The sequence below is a fragment of the Terrapene carolina genome, unplaced genomic scaffold (assembly GCF_002925995.2).
Source record: "Terrapene carolina triunguis isolate 2854851 unplaced genomic scaffold, T_m_triunguis-2.0 Scaffold68, whole genome shotgun sequence".
Taxonomy (NCBI): Eukaryota; Metazoa; Chordata; order Testudines; family Emydidae; genus Terrapene; species Terrapene triunguis.
The window spans coordinates 15016293-15038204 of record NW_020664419.1 but is presented as its reverse complement, the minus strand read 5'-3'; the positions used below and the strand labels follow the sequence as shown (position 1 = coordinate 15038204).

General features: G+C 40.1%; 1 protein-coding gene across 1 annotated transcript in view; it reads right to left on the bottom strand.

Moving 5' to 3' along the window:
* The window catches only part of PCLO (piccolo presynaptic cytomatrix protein), a 515291-nt gene that overhangs the window by 42023 nt on the left and 451356 nt on the right, over window positions 1-21912 (bottom strand). The window contains exons 23-24 of the mRNA XM_026648937.1: window positions 12590-12731; window positions 8147-8214 (exon numbers count right to left, since the gene is read on the bottom strand). Of these exons, the coding sequence (XP_026504722.1) occupies window positions 8147-8214; window positions 12590-12731 (210 nt within the window). The remainder of the gene's footprint in view (window positions 1-8146; window positions 8215-12589; window positions 12732-21912) is intronic.

The window sequence follows — 21912 nt, the reverse complement described above, 5'->3', positions numbered from 1 at the left end:
AGTAGCTTTGGCAATAGTCTGTAAACTCAGATCCACATTCACCAGTGTGAATGTTCAATAGGCAAATTTCTCTTTAGCATGTCATTTCCTGCTTCCCCATCCTTTAAACTACACTCAGTTTGGTGTCAGTGAGGAGCATAATCCCAGAGTTAAACTAATATACCTTTTACTCAAAATGTGTAATTCCTTCAACTTGACTTTGAGCAAAATGGGCCTTAGGGATGAGTTGAGCATTTTATTCTCCAGGTCACACTGGGTAACATTTAGTCATGTTGATGAGCACTTACTAACACAAGTAGCTCAGTTGACTTACTGTGAGTAAGTACCAACCATTATGAAGAAAGGTTGCACAATTGGGGCCCACAGAAAGTAGCTACAAGGACTTCTTTCTCCAGGTACTTTGGATCCGCTATATCTCTTTCCAACATAGTTCAGATTCCTCTCTCCTTATAGTCTCAGCCCTCTAGTCCAAATTCACCCTTAGTATAAATTCCATTTGTTACGATAAATAGCTTCCCAATAGACGGAAATGTAGTATGATGAAGTCTAGACTCTTAGAGAACTCTACATTCAGGAAGTTCTTGATGAGGGAGCAGAGTGTATATGGAGGATGGAATAAAGGTTCCTGTCTTGTCTCTCTCCCTTTTAATGCTTGACTATTAAACATGGTGTCAGAAGTGAGGCGGCGGCTGCAGGTACATGAAATCAGAAACTAAAATGACTGCATAAGAAAGAAAAAGACAACAAACTATACAGGACAAGATTTACAAGTGCTCGCATCTGTCATTCTGTCAGGATGGCCAGACACCAAGGGAGAAGCCCCACCTGCCTCCCAGGAATACTGAAACTATCAAGATGAGCTGAGAGTCCAATATAGCATCCTATATAAAGGCAGTAGAATCATAATAACTGGATCATTGAGAATAGAAACTCAGGAATACACCAGAGTGATCCTATAAACAACAAACACTGTATACTGGCCAAAAATGACCAAGGGTATCAGAGACCTGATGGGCATATGGGGCAATGCAGGTCAAGCAGCAAAAAGACAATTAAAATATACAGTGTTCTTAAGAGACCTTAAAGCAAAGTAGGAATGGATTTTTTTCATTGCAAACCACACAAACTAACTCATTGTGGTAGACTAGTATTCAGACTTCTAGAAACTACACGAACTGTCAGACACTACTTCAGTGATCATCACAAAGAAAGCTATTAAACATTTCAGCATGAATGGTATCCCAGAATCTGTAGTTTCAGACAATGAACTCCAGTTTACTTGCTGTGAGTTTAGCAATTTATCTCAGAATTTGAATATTACATCTGTACCGTTGCCAATCAAATTAGTCATACCACATCATGCCATAGCCAATCAAATGGCAAAGCCAAATCAGCAGTTAAAATTGCTAAGACTCTATTAAAAAAGGCTGCAGAAAACAAAGAAGAAATATATAGCAAGCCATTCGTGAATGGAGAAAGACATCCATAGAATGCATTAGTAGTAGCCCAGTACAACTTTTTCTCCCACAATTCATCATAGTCTCCTCTCATGGAGTCATGCATCATGGATATCCCATGCCATGGTGCATCATGGGAGATGTAGTCCAGGTGGGGAGCCAGGCCAATAGAGCAGAATGGGAATATGAGGCAACTGAACTGCTACTCCCAGGAGGCACTCTGGCAGCATATCCAAATCAAAGTATTTTGGTTTTTGAGGCATTTGAATATTTGAGGCATTCTTTTTAGATTAAAAAAAAAATTCCCACAGAAAGCAGAAATGAAATTTTTCATTTAGTTGAAAACTGGAGTTTTCACTGACAAACAATTTTTATTGAAAAAATTTGGTCAACCTTAGTGGATAAGGAACTGGCTCAAGTCCACATAGCCATAAAATGACATTCAGCAGTGCATCTTAGACTTCCTAGATCCTAGTCCTGTACTCTAATAACATTTCCTCTAAATCACCCACTATTTAAAAATATATCTGATCCCTTTAACTTGTGTAATGAAAAGCAGAATTTCAGAAAGCAAAGGAGGAGCGCTACATCAGTCAACACAAACTGCAGCACTTTCCCTGCTTATTTTCTATTCCTCTATGCCACCTTCTTCCAGCACTAAAGCAATTTTTCAGTGCCAGAGATCATCCTTGCTGATATTTTCTCTTTTAAATATTTCTGGCATTGATTAATCTTATGCTGTTGGGAGCCCTAGATGGTAGATGTGAGTTAGGACTGGATGACACAAAGCATGATAGGGATTTTATATCAAAAGGCAGTTTTAAAAAAAACACGGAAGGCTGAAAAATTCTAGGCATAGCAGCTTTTTAAAAAAAAAATAAAATAAAAAAGCCTTTACTGCAGAAAACAGGCAGCGCCTCATTTCATATATAGATCTCTTGCTGATTAAGCACCAAATTCTGCCATCTTTACTCACTTTGAGTAGTGTTTTATTCCACAAATAGTCCCATTGACTCAGTGTAAGTAAGTCCACAATAAGCCCATAAGCACATAGCCTGCTACTATTAAAATGAACACTGTCTCTTGACTCATAGGGCTCTTGAAGCAAGATCTTAAGAGGGTTTGGCAATTTTCTCTTGCACTGCATTCCTGGAGATGAATTTAAAAACTAAAAATATCCATTCAATCACACCTAGATAGCGTTGGTAACACTTCTGGTTGGCTCATTTTCTCTTTAAAGTCTTGGATCAATATCCATTATGGTCAAATCAATTGTTATATGGATAGTAACTATAAGCTTCTATTGATTAAAGAAAAATACTTGCAAGACCAGACCATAATTTAAAGGAAAAAAAACTGCATTAGTAATGGTTTGACATACCTGTGATGCTTGAGACATTTTGGAAGGCAGCAAATAGTGCAAGTATATCACTGTCAGAGAAGCTCATAATAACTGCTGCTAATAGCCTAGATAGTTGTGAATACTAGTCTAAAATTGCCGTGGAGAAGTTAGACAGAACTCCAGCTGTAGCTTAAGCTCTCTGCCGCTGGACCTTCTTCAGAAAGTGCTTTATATATTGAACTCACATTACCATCAAAAGGAGTTCCATACAGGCTGGGCTTTACAGAGTCAATTTATAAGAGGTAAATTTTTGAAACTGCTGGAATCAGCTGTCACAGCATAGAATCATAGATTCATAATTGGCCAGTGAGCTTTCTGATGAACGGGTTTGGTGTTTCACTGGCTGAGTGTGTTGTCAGTCAATGTGCTACTAGAGAGATATGGAGCCGAGCTGGGATTCGGTTGTAGCAAACAATATATAAAGTTCTGTTAAACTAAAATAAACACAACCTTAATTCAGGACACATGGGATAATTGGGAATTATTCTTGTTAGTAAGAAGGGTTATGCATTCTCCCTCTCTCATCTCCTTACATATACCGAACAATTCAGTATTTACACAATGAATCTGGCTATTTCCAAACTCCCAGGGGAGATAACACTTTTCAGAATCACAATAACCCATTGGCATCGAGATGAAACTCTTGTGTTGCCTCTATAGATGAACACCAAGCAAGAGAAAAGCTGAAAGGAGAGTGGAATTTTCCAGCCTCAGACATAATAAATAGGTTTGCTCAAGACAAAAAAATGAGGTGGAGCAAGACGGTATGCATGGCTAATGCTGAAGAAAAGTGTAAGACCCTGAAGAAAATGTGGGCCAAAAATATGTTTGTGAAATATTACCACTTAAAGGGCTACCAAGATCTTTGCCTGCATGGACCATTACATGACAGTTTAATCATTATCAAATCTTTGATTCATGGTAACAAAACACCGTTAGCTCTAACGTAAGTTCCCTCCTTTTCACACTATCAGTTGATGTCCGAAGTCTGCTTCCTCAACTCCTCTCCAATGAATTAGTGGTCTCTTCTGAGGAGAGAATGCACACATTCGTTTCAATTTACCCCGACAAATAAAAGCAGCTGCTTAGTTCATTATGAGTGGCAAAGAGCCAACAGAGAATGCTCCCAGTGCAGGATCGGCTTAGTGCCAACGTAAACACCTCTATGCTGCCTCTTCTCACAAGTCCGGCCATAAGGGGTGTGGTCATAGTACTCAGTGCTACAAGGATTCTGAAATGCCACAGACCCCATAGACAACTCAGGACAGACTGTCAAGAGTTACAGCAGCTCCCAGGCCTGCCCTGACTTATGCTGGTGACTGTTTTGTTCTCTATGGCAGCCTGGAAATCAAGTGGTGCAAAGGTGGCTAAAGCTATCTTTGGCTCCTCCTCTTATCTTCGGGTTGTGTCTCTCAGGAGGTGTAGCACAGAATCTAGTCCCCTGAGACTGCTACAGTGCCATCAGTGTATTCTTGCTGCCTATTTACTTTAGGGGAATTCACAAATGTGTCGGAGAAAAAACCTATTCAATGTGTTGCTCCACCAGCTTTTTTATATCCTGCTCCCTAAGCTACAGTTGTTCCTCTTTAAAGTCTAGATCTCCTGTACCAAATATCAAACTGTATTCTATCCAGACACTAGTAAAAATTTAAGCAAGTCCACTATCATCTAGTACTGATTATTTTTATATGCACATGTATTAAAATACACATCACACATTATGTAAGATATCCATAGATAATTTTCTATTAAAGTCCTGTGTTTCCTTCCTAATATTTTTATTGGATGAAATTTAAATAGAGAGAGAGCGAGCAAGATGAACATAGACATTTATGAATGACAACTTAGTCTATTTTAAATGGTTGTTTCCTTCTGAGCCGTGCTTAATTTGTAATGAAAGAGGTGCCAGGGCTCAAGCAGTTATTTTTACTTTCTTAACTGACATGGCAAGCCCAGAGTTGCTGGGGCTATGAATAGCCAAGCCTAGAGGTAATGTGGCTCAGCCCAGGCACTAATTAAGCACTGCTTCAGAAAATTGGTATTACTGGATATTAGAAACAGATCTAAGTCACAAAATTTGGATCAGAATCTGGATCTAGATTTCAAACATTCTAAAGGTAAAGGATGTAAAGACCTGAGGGTTTGTTTCAAGGCATCTGTTAGTGGATATAAACATAGAATGTGAATTCAATGTGAAGGAGGGACTATCTCAGGTGAGCCCAAATGTACATAGCTTTACTATTTATCTGATTCCTGTCCTATATTGTACTTTGGTTCACTGAGCTCACTCAAAGGCATCATTAATTCCGTGAAGGTAAAATAAATCAAACTCACCTTAAGTATAATTCAGGGAATCATATTTATTAGAATTATACTTATAAATCTTCTACTGCTATGGATGTTAAGGATAACATTTTAATCTTAATGTTTCTTCTCTTCTTTTTCTCTTTGTCTGCAAAATTAGAGGTGTGGATAACTGCCCAAATTTTCCTGTAAAGCGATATACACACCTTTAATTTTGGTCATTTAGGCATCTAAGTACAGATTTGTAAATAATCACATACTTGCACATCTTAATTACCTACAAAGATTGTGCAAAATTGGAGAGGAGCCTTGCAACCTATTCCTCCCATCTCTGTATTTTTTTTAATACTCTGCATCCCATCTGTGACTTGAACCTTATGGGGGGGGGTAGGAGGAGGGGTTTCCTGTCTGTCTTGTCCAAACATGAGACCACTTTTCTCAGTCTAAGGCTATGTATATGCTGCCGCGGTAAGTCGACCTATGCTACCTACGCATGAATAACATAGCAAGAGTTGATGTACCTTAGGTTGAGTTACCGCAGGGAGTCGACGGGAGAAAATCTCCTGTCGACTTACCTTACTCTTCTCATCGGGGGTAGAGTACTGCGGTTGACTGGAGAGCGATCTGCAGTTGATTTGGTGGGTCTTTACTAGACCCGCTAAATCAACCACAGGTGGATCAATCTCAGAGCATCGATTCCCGCTGTAGTGTAGACCCAGGGCCGATGAGAGGGGGGGGAAGCCGGTACAAATTACTGGGGCCCGGTGGTCCGGAAGGGGGCCCGGTTTCCCCAGCTATTTAGCTGGTCCGCCCTTGCCAGGGGGCCCGAAAAAAAATTTTCACCGGGGCCCGAACCCGCTCTCGGCGGCCCTGTGTAGGCGTGCCCTGAATCCCTACATTTGTTTAAAGACATTTGTGACATGTGACATGCCGATTTTGATACAGCTGCCTTTGGAGCTGTTGAACCAGATTGCTGAACTACTCTGAGTACTAGTAACGAGAACTCATCAGATTGGTTCCAGCGCCATCTAAGGACCTGATTCTTCTCTCACACCTAGTGTAACTCTATTGGCTATACTGAGGCTTTATCTACACTAGCACTTTTGTCAGCAAAACTTTTGCTGGTCAAGGATGACATAAATTTCACAAACAAAAGTGCCAGTGTGGACAGCGCTATGTTGGCGGGAACTTTTGCCAGTCACTGGGGGTAGTTTTTTTATGCCGGAGGGAGAGCTCTCTTCCATCGGCATAGAATGGCTACATAGGAAACCTTATGACGGTGCAGCTGCAGCGATACAGCTGTGTCGCTGTAAGGTCCGTAATGTAGACACAGCCTTAGTCTAGTGTAAGTGAGAGGAGAGTCAGATTCTGAATTTTAATCACCACATAGAGTGGAAACAGTGCACAGGATGACTAAAAACCAACAATGCGGGAATTAAAAAATGGAAAGCTTCAATGTCTTAAGGGCAAACATCTTTTGCGTGGGAATCTCTTGACAGAATAGCCTACCAGGCTGTGCAGCACTAGTTACAATCATATTAATATAATCACTTCTAAAAATATTGTTTAGAAAATAAAAAATATGCATAACACACTGAAACACAAGCTGTTTCCGTGAACATTCCAGATTTTGGTGTTTATCTTAGGTGGCACCTGGGATCAGGGTACTAATCTTTCAGGCCCAGATTCAAGTAGGGACTTAATACTCACAAGTGAAAATGAGTTTCATGGACTCACTCTAGTTAGGGCTGGTCAAAAATTTTCCATTGAAACTGTCTTACAATGAAAAATTGGGGCTTTGACTTAAATTTTTTTCCACAAAAACTTTCTGCTCCCATTCTCCTATAGAGGACAAGCTCCCCAGCTAGACGTCATGTCCCATGATGCACTATGACTGCCATGATGGTTGCAACTTCTCTTTTCACCCAGAAGGGAGATGTTGATGTATCATGTAGTCTGACCAAGGAGCCTGGCCTAGAGAGGAGAATTGGAACATGATACATCCAAACTACAATTCCTATAAAGCACTGTAGCAGCATTTCAAAACTGCAATATATGTTTTTGGACGAAATATTTGGGATTTTGATTTTTCACCAAAAATATGATTTCTCCACAGAAAAACACCATTTTCCAACCAGCTCTAATTCTAATTTCCCCCCGCCCCATTTTATGGACATTGTCTATATCATGCTAATTCCCACCAACACTGTTCTTTGATAGTTCATTCTATTGGTGTACATCACAAAAGCATGACCCATTTTAGAGATTACTGTCGGTATTTGGGGAAGAGATGCCCATGCAGGAATAGTGGGGGTGTTATATTTGTGGTCTGAGCAACTTTGGGACAGCTGTGTGGGGAACCTCACAGGCACTGATAGGCATATGGTCCTCATTGTCATGGACATTAACTTTCCTCATAGATTTAAATAAAAAAATCCAAGATCTTCCCCATCAAACCAATATTCTCAAGGAGCTTCATCTGGGTACAAGACCAGCAGTCAGCCTGGAGGTTAAGATAGTCCCTTTATTTTAACTTAATGTTGGATGGAGCCACCTCATATTATGTTTCCTATATTTAGTGGGTAGCATGAAATGTACTAAGAAAAGCCTGATCCAGTGCCTAGTGGAGAGTCTTTCTATTGAATTCAGTGGGGGCATGGAATCAGTTCCATAGACTACATTAAGCATTTCTTTTTACTCCAGTAGCATGAAAAGCAATGAGAACTGCTGTGTGAGAATTGTTATTCATTGCAAGATGGCTATTTAATGACCTTAAATAAACAGCTAAGATCTGATTCTCATTTACACTAAAGCCCTTTGACATTGCTAGGGTATAGCAAGGACCCTCAGAGTCAGGCCTTAAGACTGTAATACAAACACAGATTCAGCTAATACTTCTTAACGTGAAAAGTTGAAAGAATAATTATTCTTTTGTATAAACTGTCAGGCACCTCTTTGTAATGTTGTTTGTATTTCATTTTACCTTCTGCATCAGTTAATCCCACTCCTGACTGCTTTACTGATTCTTGTCCATTCTGGCTCATCTTCCCTCTGTTGAAAAAAGCAGTTTTGTAACGGTCAATGAAGCCTTGAACAGAAGATACCAAAGCACAAAAGAAATCCTCAAACAGAAAGGGCATTGGTACAGTCCAAAAAGAGAAGAAACAATCAAGGGTGCCAAATATTTTTCATAAATAACAGGAAAGGCAATAATTTTGCAGAGAATGTGATTGGACATGCAGAATTTCTTGTTTCTGTAAACAGCAAGTCTCCCTTTGCCAACTGGAAGAGACTTCAGAGATGCTAAATTCTTTTTTGCAGAAGCTTGTAATCACATCTTTGGAAAGCTTGTTACTTGATCAAATTCTACTCTCCCAATCGGTCTGTTATGGTTAAGGGGAAAGGTGAAATAAATAACACAGGTCCAGAAACTGATCTTAGTTACATAAGCATTATCCCATGTAATATTCTAATATATCACAGCTCTTGACCGGATGCAGTGTCGTTGCAGCCACGTTACTAGCAGGATATTAGGGAGACAAAGTAGGTGAGGTAATATCTTTTATTGGACCAACTTCTGTTGGAGAGCGAAAGAAGCTTTCAAGTTTACACAGAGCTCTTCTTCGGGTCTGGGAAATGTACTGAGTGCCACAGCTAAATACAGGGTGGAACAGATTGTTTAGCATAAGTAGTTAACATATATTTCAAGGAACCATTCAAGGTGAAGTAGCCCATTAACAGCTCTCCAGTCATAGGGAAGAAAGGAGGGGGAATATGCCCAATAACAACTATGTAGATGAAACCAGACTATCACTACATTCTCCAATGAACTCACACAGAGAAATATAAAAGAAAAAAACACAATATCACCCATGAGTGCACACTTTTCACAAAATGATCACTTCATATCGACCTCTCAGTCCTCATCCTGAAAGGAAACCTGCACAACACCTTCAAAAGATGAGCCTGGGAGCTTAAATTCATAATGTTGTTAGACACAAAAAATCATGGACTTAATAAAAATACTGGATTTATGGTCTATTACAATAATCTATAACACACAACCCCCCTCTTCCCCAGCTTCCCTCCCCTCTTTCCCCCACTATGACTGGCGAAGTGTTAATGGGCCTCTTCACCTTACATGGGCCTTTACGATATATATTAACTACTTATGCTGAACAATCTGGTTCGCTTTGTATTTAGCTATATTTCCCAGACCTGCAGAAGAGCTCTGTGTAAGCTCAAAAACTTGTCTCACTAACAGAAGTGGGTCCAGTAAAAAATATTACCTCACCCACTTTGTCTCTTTATGTTTTTGGTCACATCATTCATGAGTCAGTGCTCTTATACCATAACAGGCATCCTCAGCAAGATATTTGAATTAGATTACTATGATTTGTACAGTAAGACAAGTTTTTGCTCAATCACAGTATTTCTTTAATAACTGTTGTGATACTACAATTCAGGTTGGGATGGGAAGGCTCTTTCATACTCATTGAGCATGATAAACAACTCATCATTGAGACACTATAACTCTGATCTCATCTATTATGTCTGATCTTGACAGCTACCCAGTGTGATAAAATTCCTTTGATTTAGAAGAAGAGTTATTTCTTCTATTCATTTGGTTAATATGGGCAGGTTTTTATCTATGTTACAGAGATAACAGAGTAACAGAGATCAGTATCTGGTCCTGTGTTGTTTATTTCAGTTTACTCTTTAACTATTCTAGCAAGTCACAACATGCTTTGAGGCATAATTACAATCCTCCAGAAAATAAACTTTGCAATTTTGAATTGACTCTTCCAATTTACAATGGATGACCTTACAATATACCGTGATAGAGATGTAGTGCCAGATCCTCAACTGGTGTAAATCGGAATTGTTCCATTGTAGTCAAATGGAGCAGTGTTGAGCTACACCAGCTGAGGGTCAGGCTCTTAAGTTTCACATTGCAGAAGGAAGTGGTCCTTCTCTGTGATAAAATAAAAAAAATCTGATGGGGAAAACGTAAATACTAAACAGAATTTTGAATTCAGTTTAATTGCCTAGCAAAGTATTTCTTTTTTCGGGATGAACTTTATTACGAAGTATGGCAAATATGCTGTAGAGAATTATTAGTGCCCAGGGTCAGATTCCCTGCAAATTGTGTAGTCATTTACCATTCTAGTTTAGTAGCATTTCACACCCGCCTCTTTGCACTGGTGTAAAAGTCTACACAATGGATTGGGCAATGAAGAATCTGGTCCCTATTCTCCAGCAGGGTTTGGTCTGAGTGACATTGGTAATTTTCAGAAGTTTCATACAAGCGCTGGCATTTTGATAATGAGAGATGCAAAAAAATGACCCACCAAATGCAGTGATTATATAAAATGCTTTCTTCTATTGTTATATAATTATTAATTTCCCTTGAGATTTGTAACAATGTCTAACATCTGCAATGACATGCTTCTAATTAGCTACCTCATCAAATAATCCCCATAGTATCACTTTTTAATTTTTTTTTTCTTAGCTAGATATTCAAATGGCCAGCAGCACTAGGCCCAAAATAAGAGTGGTTTAAAACTCAGGCTTCCCTAACATGCCATGGACTTGTATTTTATCTTTAGGAATCATTATAAACTAATTATGCATCTGGGTTGTAAAATACAATTAAAAATAATTTTTGTTCCCCTGAAGTACAATTGGTTTTAATCTACAGCAAGGTTGAGTGAAAGATTCAATAAAAAATTAATCAGATGGAACTTTACTGCCTGAGATCATTTCCCCCTTCCCCTAAGCTGCTGAAGGGGAAACTTAAAAGTAAGATTGAGAGCTCTTTTCCTTGTTAGCATCTAATAAGTTACAGTCATTTGCCATTCCACTACATTTCAACAAGGGATGAGCACTTTGGAATGTCACAAACTCTAGAGAACAAATTGGTTTTGTTTCGTTTATAATGTCAAGAACCTTTAAAAAAGTTGCTTTCATCTCTTGTGCATCAGATTTCAGGATGGCAGAGCAAGAACTGACCAGAGTGTGCTGGGAAAAGGCCAAGGAAAGGAAGATTTCCTTGAAAAGGTTCATTAGACATTAGTGTGGTTCCAGCCCAGTGTTGGGCTGATAGCACTGGGGCTGGCCAAAGGGTGGGTCTGATTTAGAAACATGGGGTCAGAGTCAGAGCTGGAGGAAATCAGAATTTCTCTACTGAAGTGAGGTGCTCAGCATCCACACAGCTCTCTAGCAATGGGAGTCATGTTGCTGTTATGTCTCAGGGTACGTCTATACTTACCTCCGGGTTCGGCGGTAAGCAATCGATCCCAGAAGTGCTCGCCGTCGACACCGGTACTCCTGCTCCGCGAGAGGAGTACACGGAGTCGACGGGGGAGCCTGCCTGCTGCGTGTGGACCCGCGGTAAGTACCTTGTAGTTTGAACTAAGATACTTCAACTTCAGCTACGTTATTCACGTAGCTGAAGTTGCGTATCTTAGTTTGAACTGGGGGGTTAGTGTGGACCAGCCCTTAGACAGCCCCATGTTTTGTACTCCCCTCTGAAGAGGGCCAAAGGGTGCCAAGCCATAGCCAGCACTCTTCCTAGCAGCATTAACCGACTCTTAGTACCACACAGTGGTGGGATTAGGTGCTGCAGCGAATAGGGTCAATATGCATAGCCAGCCTGGTGTGACCAGCTAGCTCTTCAAAGACCATCAGCAAATGTTTCATGGGCCAGACAGACTTTGAAAACAATTGATCTATTTCCGCCTGAAGAGTGTTAACATCAGAAGGGGAGAGAAATTATCTAGCATGATACAAGGGGTATAACTAGAAGTAATGGATAAGGTTAATAATAATAAAGCTTAGTCTTGTAAAATAAGGATAAACTTCCTGATGGTGAAACTTGTCAGACTGTGGAGAATACCCCTATATTGGCAAAAGAAGGGATTTGATGAAGAAGTCTTCCTCAAACTGCTATGATAATGCAGACATGGGACGAACCAAAAATACAAATTCAAATTCCTAAATTTTAGGGAGGTTTGGATCTGAATTTTGCTGTTAGTACCTGTGTCGAGAATGGGGCCAAATTAAAGACCCAAATTGAACATCCCCAAATTTGGCGGAAGTTCTGCTCTCCATCTGCACTTTGTGTCTCAAGCCCATCTCTACAAATGTGCACAAAAAGGAATGAGGATGAGGTTGCTCCTGGATTGCAGAGATTAGTTTGTTCTGTAGAATCATGGGTATAGTGGGCTTGAACATTTATAATTGTGCAAGAGTGGAAAATGCAATTACGGACTCTGACAAGAGTCCTATCTGGTTAAATGCTATTAGCTGTTATACTGTGTAACACAAGTCTTGGGAAGAAATGACATATGAGGAAGCCTGAGGCCTCAAAGTGCTGTACATAGTATTGTCAGGACAATACAGTGTATTAAAGAAAAAGCCTTACATTCTTGGAATAGGAAACAGATTGTTCTCCCCTGTGGTGCTGCTGCTTCCTTCGCTATCCATGCTATATCCGCTGCCAAAACTACTGACTGACGAGCCAGTGGAGACAGAGCTTTCTGTAGGTCGGTGGTTGGTAGGCCTTGCTGTACAGAGCAGGAATAATGGGTTACAAAAAAGCTTGTAAGATATAAATGTAATCAATGTTAAGAAAGAGCTATTCATCACAATTACATGCTGCAAACACCTTTATGCTCTACTTTACTTCATATTCATTTGACAAAGTGAGTAGGATAGTCCTACAATGAGAATCCCAATGGACCTTCCTGTTACTCTTTATGAAACATTCCTTCATTGCATTTGATGACTTTTGATACAGTACAGGGAATCCAAAGGAAGTATCATCGATACACCATCTAGTCCCACACAAATTGTGTATGGAAACATCCTCCTCTTCAGACATCGTACCATTACATTTCTCAACTGCTCATTAATATCTTTGGTAATCTTACTGTATGCCTTGAGTTTTTAAGCACAGCCCTTAGCAATTTAGTAAACTGGTGCTAAACCTCTATTTATTAGGTTAATTTCATGTGGTCACTGTATGCCAACTCTAAAGAAATTATTTTTGCTTTAGATGGTTTATTTTGGTTTACTATTTTTGATACTCAAAATTAATTAATTCTCCTGCTTTTGGCCCTTGGCAAGTTGAGAAATATATACAGATACCACACTGTGACATTACACTTAATAAAGAACAATGAACAATATCTGTTCACACGTTGAATAACACAATTTCCCAGGAAACATAAATATAGGGTTTTTTCTTGAAAAGATTGCTATGGATGGCACTTTTCACTTATTTTAATATAATGGATATAATGCTGAGGATAGAAACGTTTGTGCTAAAAGCTCTCACTTAGAAAAGTTTTCCTGTCATCTTGGTCAGCCTTAAAGCTTGAAGACAAAGAATACAAAGGGATTGTATTTATACATGAAATGTGCCAAAAATCTAAAAACAAATAATTTCAAATACAGCCCAGAACCCAGATAATATCCCATCCAAGTTAATGATATTTAAGTTTGACTTGGTGTGTGTTATTTCCGGTGCAGGCTTCTGCAAACTGCCTTGCAATGTGACCCGAAGTTAAATAAGACACCCTAAATATACTTTGAAAATGGATTAATAATTGACACTGGAAAATAGAGATAAAAGGAAACAGTGCATCATGAATCATTGGTCTGTCCTAACCATCAGTTCATATTCCCACAATGATTCTTCCCTTGTAAATTCAGCCATCAAGTAACTCTTTAAAACTCTATTACCATTGGCTGCTTTCAGTCACTCAGTCCAGCTATTTGAACACTACCTAGGTTCCTTTAAGACCGCGTTGGTTTTGAGATGTATTTCATGACACTTTGCACTTAAATTATAGTCACTCTTAAGAGACGATTAGCAGGTAACTTTCCAAACCATGCCTGCCTCAATGAGATACCCACCAAAGCCTCTGTTTTTTCAGCGAAGACAGACACAGCACTATAACATACTCTGCCAAAGAAGAGCCCATCAGATAGGTGAAATTACACTAAGAACTCTGCCACTTGTGGTACTCCTGACAATTCATGTGAGCAGGGAAATGGATTGTGTAGGGAGTAGAAGGCCTGCCAAAAGCATATATTTCCAGAGATCCGTGGGGCAATTGAAGAAATCTCAGGACAAGACCCGCACTGTGCACCATGGCCTTCTACTTCTGGCAATCTGGATTCCTCCTTGCTCATGCGTGAACCAGAGCCACCCTTAATCTAATTTCTGAGACTGTTTGCAGGATCAGCACTAATCCCAGTGGTTGTTTCCACATAAGTATGTCATAGGATGATGTCACATAGAATCATAGAATATTAGGGTTGGAAGAGACCTCAGGAGGTCATCGAGTCCAATCACCTGCTCAAAGCAGGACCAACCCCAACTAAATCATCCCAGCCAGGGTTTTGTCAAGCCAGGCCTTAAAAACCTCTAAGGATGGAGATTCCATCACCTCCCTAGGTAACCCATTCCAGTGCTTCACCACCCTCCTAGTGAAATAGTGTTTCCTAATATCCAACCTAGACCTCCCCCACTGCAACTTGAGACCATTGCTTCTTGTTCTGTCATCTGCAACCACTGAGAACAGCCTAGCTTCATCCTTTTTGGAACCCCCCTTCAGGTAGTTGAAGGCTGCTATCAAATCCCCCCTCACTCTTCTCTTCTGCAGACTAAATAAGCCCAGTTCCCTCAGCCTCTCCTCGTAGGTCATGTGCCCCAGCTGCCTGATCATTTTCATTGCCCTTGGCTGGACTCTCTCCAATTTGTCGACATCCTTTCTGTGGGGGGGAGGGGGGGGACCAAAACTTGACGCAATACTACAGGTGTGGCCTCACCAGTGCCGAATAGAGGGGAATAATCACTTGCCTCGATCTGCTGGTAATGCTCCTACTAATACAGCCCAATATGCTGTTGGCCTTCTTGGCAACAAGGGCACACTGCTGATTTATATCCAGCTTCTTGTCCACTGTAATCCCCAGGTCCTTTTCTGCATGGTCCCTAGTTGGTTCCTCCAGCACTTGTATCAGGAAGTTGTCCCCAACACTCTCCAAAAACTTCCTGGGTTATCTGTGCACTGCTGTATTGCTCTCCCAGCAGATGTCAGGGTGATTGAAGTCCCCCATTAGAACCAGGGCCTGTGATCTGGCAACTTCACTTAGTTGTCCATAGAAAGCCTTGTCTACCTCATCCTTCTGATCCGGTGATCTAGAGCACACGCCCACCACAACATCACCCTTGTTGCTCTCTCCTCTAAATTTAACCCAAAGACTCTCAACAGGCTTTTTTCGAGTTTCATACTGGAGCTCTGAGCAATCATACCGCTCTCTTACATACAATACAACTCCTCCACCTTTCCTCCCGTACCTGTCCTTCCATGTTTATATCCATCCATGACAATGCTCCAGTCATGTGAATTGCCCCACCAAGTTTCTGTTATTCCAATCACATCATAGTTCCTTGATTGTGCCAGGACTTCCAATTTTTCCTGCTTGTTTCCCAGACTGGCTCCCTCCTCATGCCATCACATCTGAGCAGCCATGCCCCCACAAAACCCATAAAAACCCAAAGTGGTGACTGCGCAGAGGGACGGTGTTGCTGCTCCTTCATTATGAAGTTACCTGCCAGTTAGGGTCATTAGTGCACATCTCAGCTTGTCCAGGGTTAAAACAGAGGGGAATGATATGTCTCCCAGTTTCCTTGTTTATTCTGTAAAGACTAGTTCCTGGAGTCCCGAAGTCACTAAATTTGTCCTCCAGTGGACCTCTTCTTCCTCTATATCCTTATGGGTAGTAGTAGGAATACAGAATTCAGCACAGCATTCCAAACAAGACCTCACCTAACCTTAGAATCATAGAAATGTAGGGCTGGAAAAGACTTTAAGAGGTCATCTAGTCCACCCCCTTGTGCTGAGGCAGGACCAATAACACATAGACCATTCTGATAGGTCTTTGACTAATCAGTTCTTCTTCCAGTGATGGGGATTCCACAACCTCCCTTGGAAGCCTATTCCAGTGCTTAACTATCCTTATAGTTAGAAAGTTTTTCCTTATGTCTAGCCTAAATCTCCCTTGCTGAAGATTATCCCCATTACTTTTCATCCTACCTTCAGTGGGTATGAAGAACAATTGCTCACCATCCTCTTTAAAACAGTCTTAATGTACATGAATACTATCAGTTCCCTCCCTCCTCAGTCTTCTTTTCTCAAGTCTGAATATGCCAGGTTTTTTTAACCTTTCTTCATAGGTCAGGTTTTCTTTTGTCATTTTTGTAGCTCTCTTCTAAACTCTCTCCAACTTATTCACATCTTTCCTAAAGGCTGGCACCCAAAACTGGACATAATACTCCAGCTGAGGCCTTGTTAATGCCAAGTAGAGTGGGCCAATTAACTCCTCTGTCTTATATACAACATTCCTGCTAATACATCCCAGAATGATATTAGACTTTTTTGCAACTGCATTACATGGTTGGCACACATTCAATTTATAATCCATTATAACCCTCCAGAACCTTTTCAGCCATATTACTACCTAGCCAGTTATTCCCCGTTTTGGAGTTATGCTTTGATTTTTCCTTTATGAAGTACTTAAATGCTGTCATAAGACTACTTGTACTCAATAGCTGAATTTATCTCCTGGATTTTACTTACATTTTGAAGGTGTCAGAGTTCTATTCTCTGTGAACACCAAACTTCTTTCCTGGTGCTCATTTGGAATAAAATGTCCTTTTAGGGTGTATTTTGCATTCAGTATTTTTCGTTTCTATTCTTTACTCTACCCTACTTTACATTTTTCCACACTGATTTCCTTTCCCATCAACTCTGTTACTGGAATTGAATATTAGACATGGTGAGCCCAAGTTTAGGTTTATATCTGGATTTTGAAGACCCCAAAGTTCAATGTGTGTTATTCATTTGTGTCTGATCCACAAAGGGAATGAGTCTGCCACTACTCTACCTATTTCTGTAGAGTAGATCTGTTAGAACTTCTTTTTTCCCCACAAAAAGTTTTGACCTTTAATTGAAAAAACAAAATCCACAAAGTTTGTAGCCATAATGTTTTCAGTTTTTGGCCGAAAACATTTAGTTATTCAACAAAATGTTGAATCTTTCCACAGAAAGCAGACACTTTTTGTGAACATTTTCCTTTAATCAAAAACCCAATTGTCCATGGAAAAACAGTTTTGATGGAAAACTTTCAACCTGCTCTACTGGCTATGCTCATGTGTTAGCTCTAGAGATCTTGGGTTTAACTCCTGGTGATAACAATGTCATGATTATATGATAGGGTAACCAGCAATAGGAGGATAGTGGACCTGATGACCCAAAAGATTCCTTCCAGTTCTGTGTCCTATGACATTCTAAACTCCTGTAAGGAAACGGGCGAGAAAATGGTTCTTAGGCTGGAGCGCTGGGTAGAAACAGTAGTCTAAGAAATGCAGCCAAGACACTGCCAACAGCCTTAAGGGGCCCTGGAAAAATCATCGGACTGTATGCAGTGATCAAAGTAGGGGCTGAGGGTTAAAGGATGTACTATTAGTCTCCTCCTTGGTAGTGGTTTGGATATCTGCTATTGGCCATTCGTTTTGGTGTCCATTCCGATCAGGTGGTTGATAACAAACTCCTACTGTTAACTTATCATCTTATTCTCTATCTAATTTTGAGCTGCAGTGGTTGATATGGCATCTCAGTATATATTTAATTGCCAGCAATAAAATGATTTGTTAACACTCACATCATGGGTCTAATGGCACCAGCGACTGATATTGGTCATGAGATTAATGGCACCAGAACTGCTATCAGTTTGCTCTTTTTCATTTGAGTTTGTATAAGGAAAATGTCCAGATTTTATTTTAACAGAAAGGCTTCTAATGATTTGTGCATGAATGGGATTGGAAGAGCTATTGATTGCCTTCTAGGCTGAAAAGTTTTTCTTTCCTCTGAATCTGCTGCTGTCCATGCTGTACCCAAAAAACCCTAAGATTAAGAAAGTGGAAAATAATAGATGAAAAAAGAAGCCCATGAGGGAGGCGAAGGTTCACATGCCTAAATAATCTTCCTAGTCCTCCATGAAAAAGGATTAGACATATACAGGTGCCACCAATATGTCTTCTGCATTCAGTGCCATTAATGGATCCCAGTGAAGACTTTCCCACCAACTGCAAGCTATTCATGCAGCTATCTCTATATACCTACCTTAGAAAACAATTGCAGGATAAAGAAAATTGAAGATTCCTCACTTCTCCAAATTAAAAAAAAATAATCTTAACACAATACTAGTTGTCTCCACATAGGGGTGATGGGGGGGGGGTGATGTTATGAGTGTGATATAATATATCATTGAAAGATGACAGGGCCAGAAAGAGTTAATTAACTCACAGACTGACCTGACCCATGGCCAAACTTTACAGACTGGTTAGGAAGATATGTAAATGAATTGAGCTTTGAAATGCAAGTCTGCATTGTTAGAGGTAGAAGGGTAGGTGTTTGCTCAGGTCTTGTGATGTAAGCAAACAAGTCTTGTTTGATTCAAAGATCAAAAAAGGAATATTAACATTTAGGAAAATACTTGAGTGAAATAGTATTATTGTCTATATGTCTCTTTGAAGGTTGTGGTAACCTGTATCTGAACTGTTTAATGGATAAATTATCCTGTGCTAATTGCCAGGATGTTTGGAAGCAGGAGAGTTAAGCCTATTTTCTCAGGCCAAAAGGTTGTTGGAAATGTATAAGAACCCTGGGACACGATCCTGCTTCATCTCAGATCTGCTTTGGGTTTCAAGAGGGGTAAACCTTAAGCCACGAAGATTGAGATCCCCAGTCATTGACTGGAGCCACCCTGAATATGGACATTGGACTATAACCTATGGACTATTTCTAAAAGGACTTTTGGCAACTACAAGCTCATCTCTGCTATTTATCTGAACCTCAAGAATTGAATTCAAGTCTGTATGTATATTGATCTTTTAACCAACACTCTCTTTTCTTTTTAAAAATGTTTAGTTTAGTTAATAAGAATTGACTATAAGCATGTATTTTGGGTAAGATCTAAGTTATAATTGGACCTGGGTATGTGGCTGACCCTTTGGGGTTGGAAGAACCTTTTCTTTTATATGATGAGATAAGATTTTCAGTAATCGTCATCATATCTGACGTGTGTGTCTGGACGGAGGCCTGAGGCTGGGTACTTTAAGGGAACTGCGTTGTTTGGACTTCTGAGTAACCAGTGAGGTACTATAGAAGCTGTTCTGTACTGGCTTGGTAAACTAAGTATTGGAATATCCACCAGCGTTTGGGGTTTGTCTGCCCCGTTTTGTTTGCAGTTCACCCTAATTGAGTGACCTCAGCTGGCTCCCACGGGCAGCCCCGTCACAGGGGGGTGGGGTTAAACTTGTGTATTTATGGAGCCAGTTAGAGAATCAGATTCCATAACTGGAGAAACATGAGTTCCAGGTCTCAAACGTACTAAAGGATAATGTCATTTTAAAATCAATGGGAAGGGGAAAAAAGAATCCAAATTCTACTACTAAATCTCCCAGTGAAGGGGGCTTGAGACTACAGAAAAGAAATGTGCGTGTGTTTTTTTTTTAAAGCTAAGCATAAGGGAGATAATTCACACAGCACCTACAGCCATGTGCTGTCAAATCAATCAACAGTGAAATGGAAACTATTAAGCACCGCCAGACTTCCCAGCCATTCATCTAGACTGAATGAGCAGTTTGTTTAAAGAGGGGAACTTGAGATTAAATGTGGGGCTAACTGATTCAGATAAAATAATAACTATATCAAAGAGAACCTTCTTCTGAGTTCTAAATTGCAGACAGTATCTTTTCCTCCATCCCAACAGTTATTCCTTTTTACATGACTGGCCAGGACCACAAGCTGAAGTGCCAAAATGCCACCAGAAAGCCTGTACTAGTTGCAACCCAAGCAGTAAGCACCAGAAATCTCATAAGAGAACCGTTCTTGCTAGATTTTCAGCCCAGTTTGGCAGAATAAAGACAGAAGTATGGGCAGCTTGTATAATTATTTAGGCTTTTCAGGATGTGTGTGCATGGGGGGACGGGACACCAAAGAAGCCACCACAGTAGCATTTAACTTCAGAGATGGGAACTACACAAAAATGAGAAAGCTAGTTAAACAGAAATTAAAAGATATAGTCACAAAAGTGAAATGCCTGCAAGCTGCATGGAAACATTTTAAAAACACCACAACAGAGGCTCCAATTAAATGTATACCCCAAATAAAAAAAAAAAAGTAAGAGGACCAAAAAAGTGCCACCATGGCTAAACAAGAAAGTAAAAGAAGTAATTAGAGGCAAAAAGGGATCCTTTAAAAATTGGAAGCTAAATCCTACTGAGGAAAATAGAAAGAAGCATAAACTCTGGCATGTCAAGTATAAAAGTATAATTAGGCAGGCCAAAAAAGAATTGGAAAAGTAACTAGCCAAAAACTCAAAAACTAACAACTTTTTTTTTAAAGTACATCAGAAGCAGGAAGCCTGCCAAACAACCAGTGGGGCCACTGGACGATCGAGGTGCTAAAGGAACACTCAAGAAAGATGAGACCATTGCGTAGAAGCTACATGAATTCTTTGCATGGTCTTCACTGTAGAGGATGTGAGGGAAGTTCCCACACCTGAGCCATTCTTTTTAGGTGACCAATCTGAGGAACTGTCACAGATTGAGGTGTCCGTTAGAGGAGGTTTTTGAACAAATTGATAAATTAAACAGTAATAAGTCTCCAGGACCAGATGGTATTCACCAAAGAGTTCTGAAGGCACTCAGATATGAAATTACAAAACTACTATCTGGGGTATGTAACACATCATTTAAATCAGATTCTGTATTAGATGACTTGAGGATAGCTAATGTGATGCCAATTTTCAAAAAAGGCTACAGAGGTGATAATGGCAAGTATAGGCTGATAAGCCTAACTTCAGTACCAGGTAAATTGGCTGAAACCCTAGTAAAGAACAGAATTATCAGATAGAGAGATTAACATGATTTGTTGGAGAAGAATCAACATGGCATTTGTAATGCGAAATCATGCCTCACCAATCTGCTAGAATTCTTTGAGGGGAGTCAACAAACATCTGGACAAGGGAGATCCAGTGGATATAGTGTACTTGGACTTTCAGAAAGCCTTTGACAATGTCCCTCATGAAAGGCTCTTAAACTGTCGTGGGATAAGAGGGAAGGTCCTCTCATGGATCAGTAACTGGTTAAAAAGTAGGAAACAAAGGTATGAATAAATGATCAGTTTTCACGATGGAGGGAGATAAATAGTGGAGTGCCCCAGGGGTCTGTACTGGGACCAGTGCTGTTCAACATATTCATAAATGAGCTGGAAAAAGGGGTAAATAGTGAGGTGGCAAAATTTGCACACGATACAACATTACTCAAGATAATTAAGTCCAGAGCAGACTATGACAAGTTACAAAGGGATCAAACAAAACTGGGTGACTGGGCAGCAAAATGGCAGATGAAATTCAATGTTGATAAATGCAAAGTAATTCACATTAGAAAACATAATCCCAACCATACATATAAAATGATGGGATCTAAATTAGCTGTTACCAAGAAAGATTTTTTAGTAATTGTGGATAGTTTTCTGAAAACAACCACTCAAAGTGCAGTGGCAGTCAAAAGAGCTAACACATGGGTCGGCAACGTTCGGCACGCGGCTCGCCAGGGTAAGCACCCTAGCGGGCCGGGCCAGTTTATTTACCTGCTGACGCGGCAGGTTC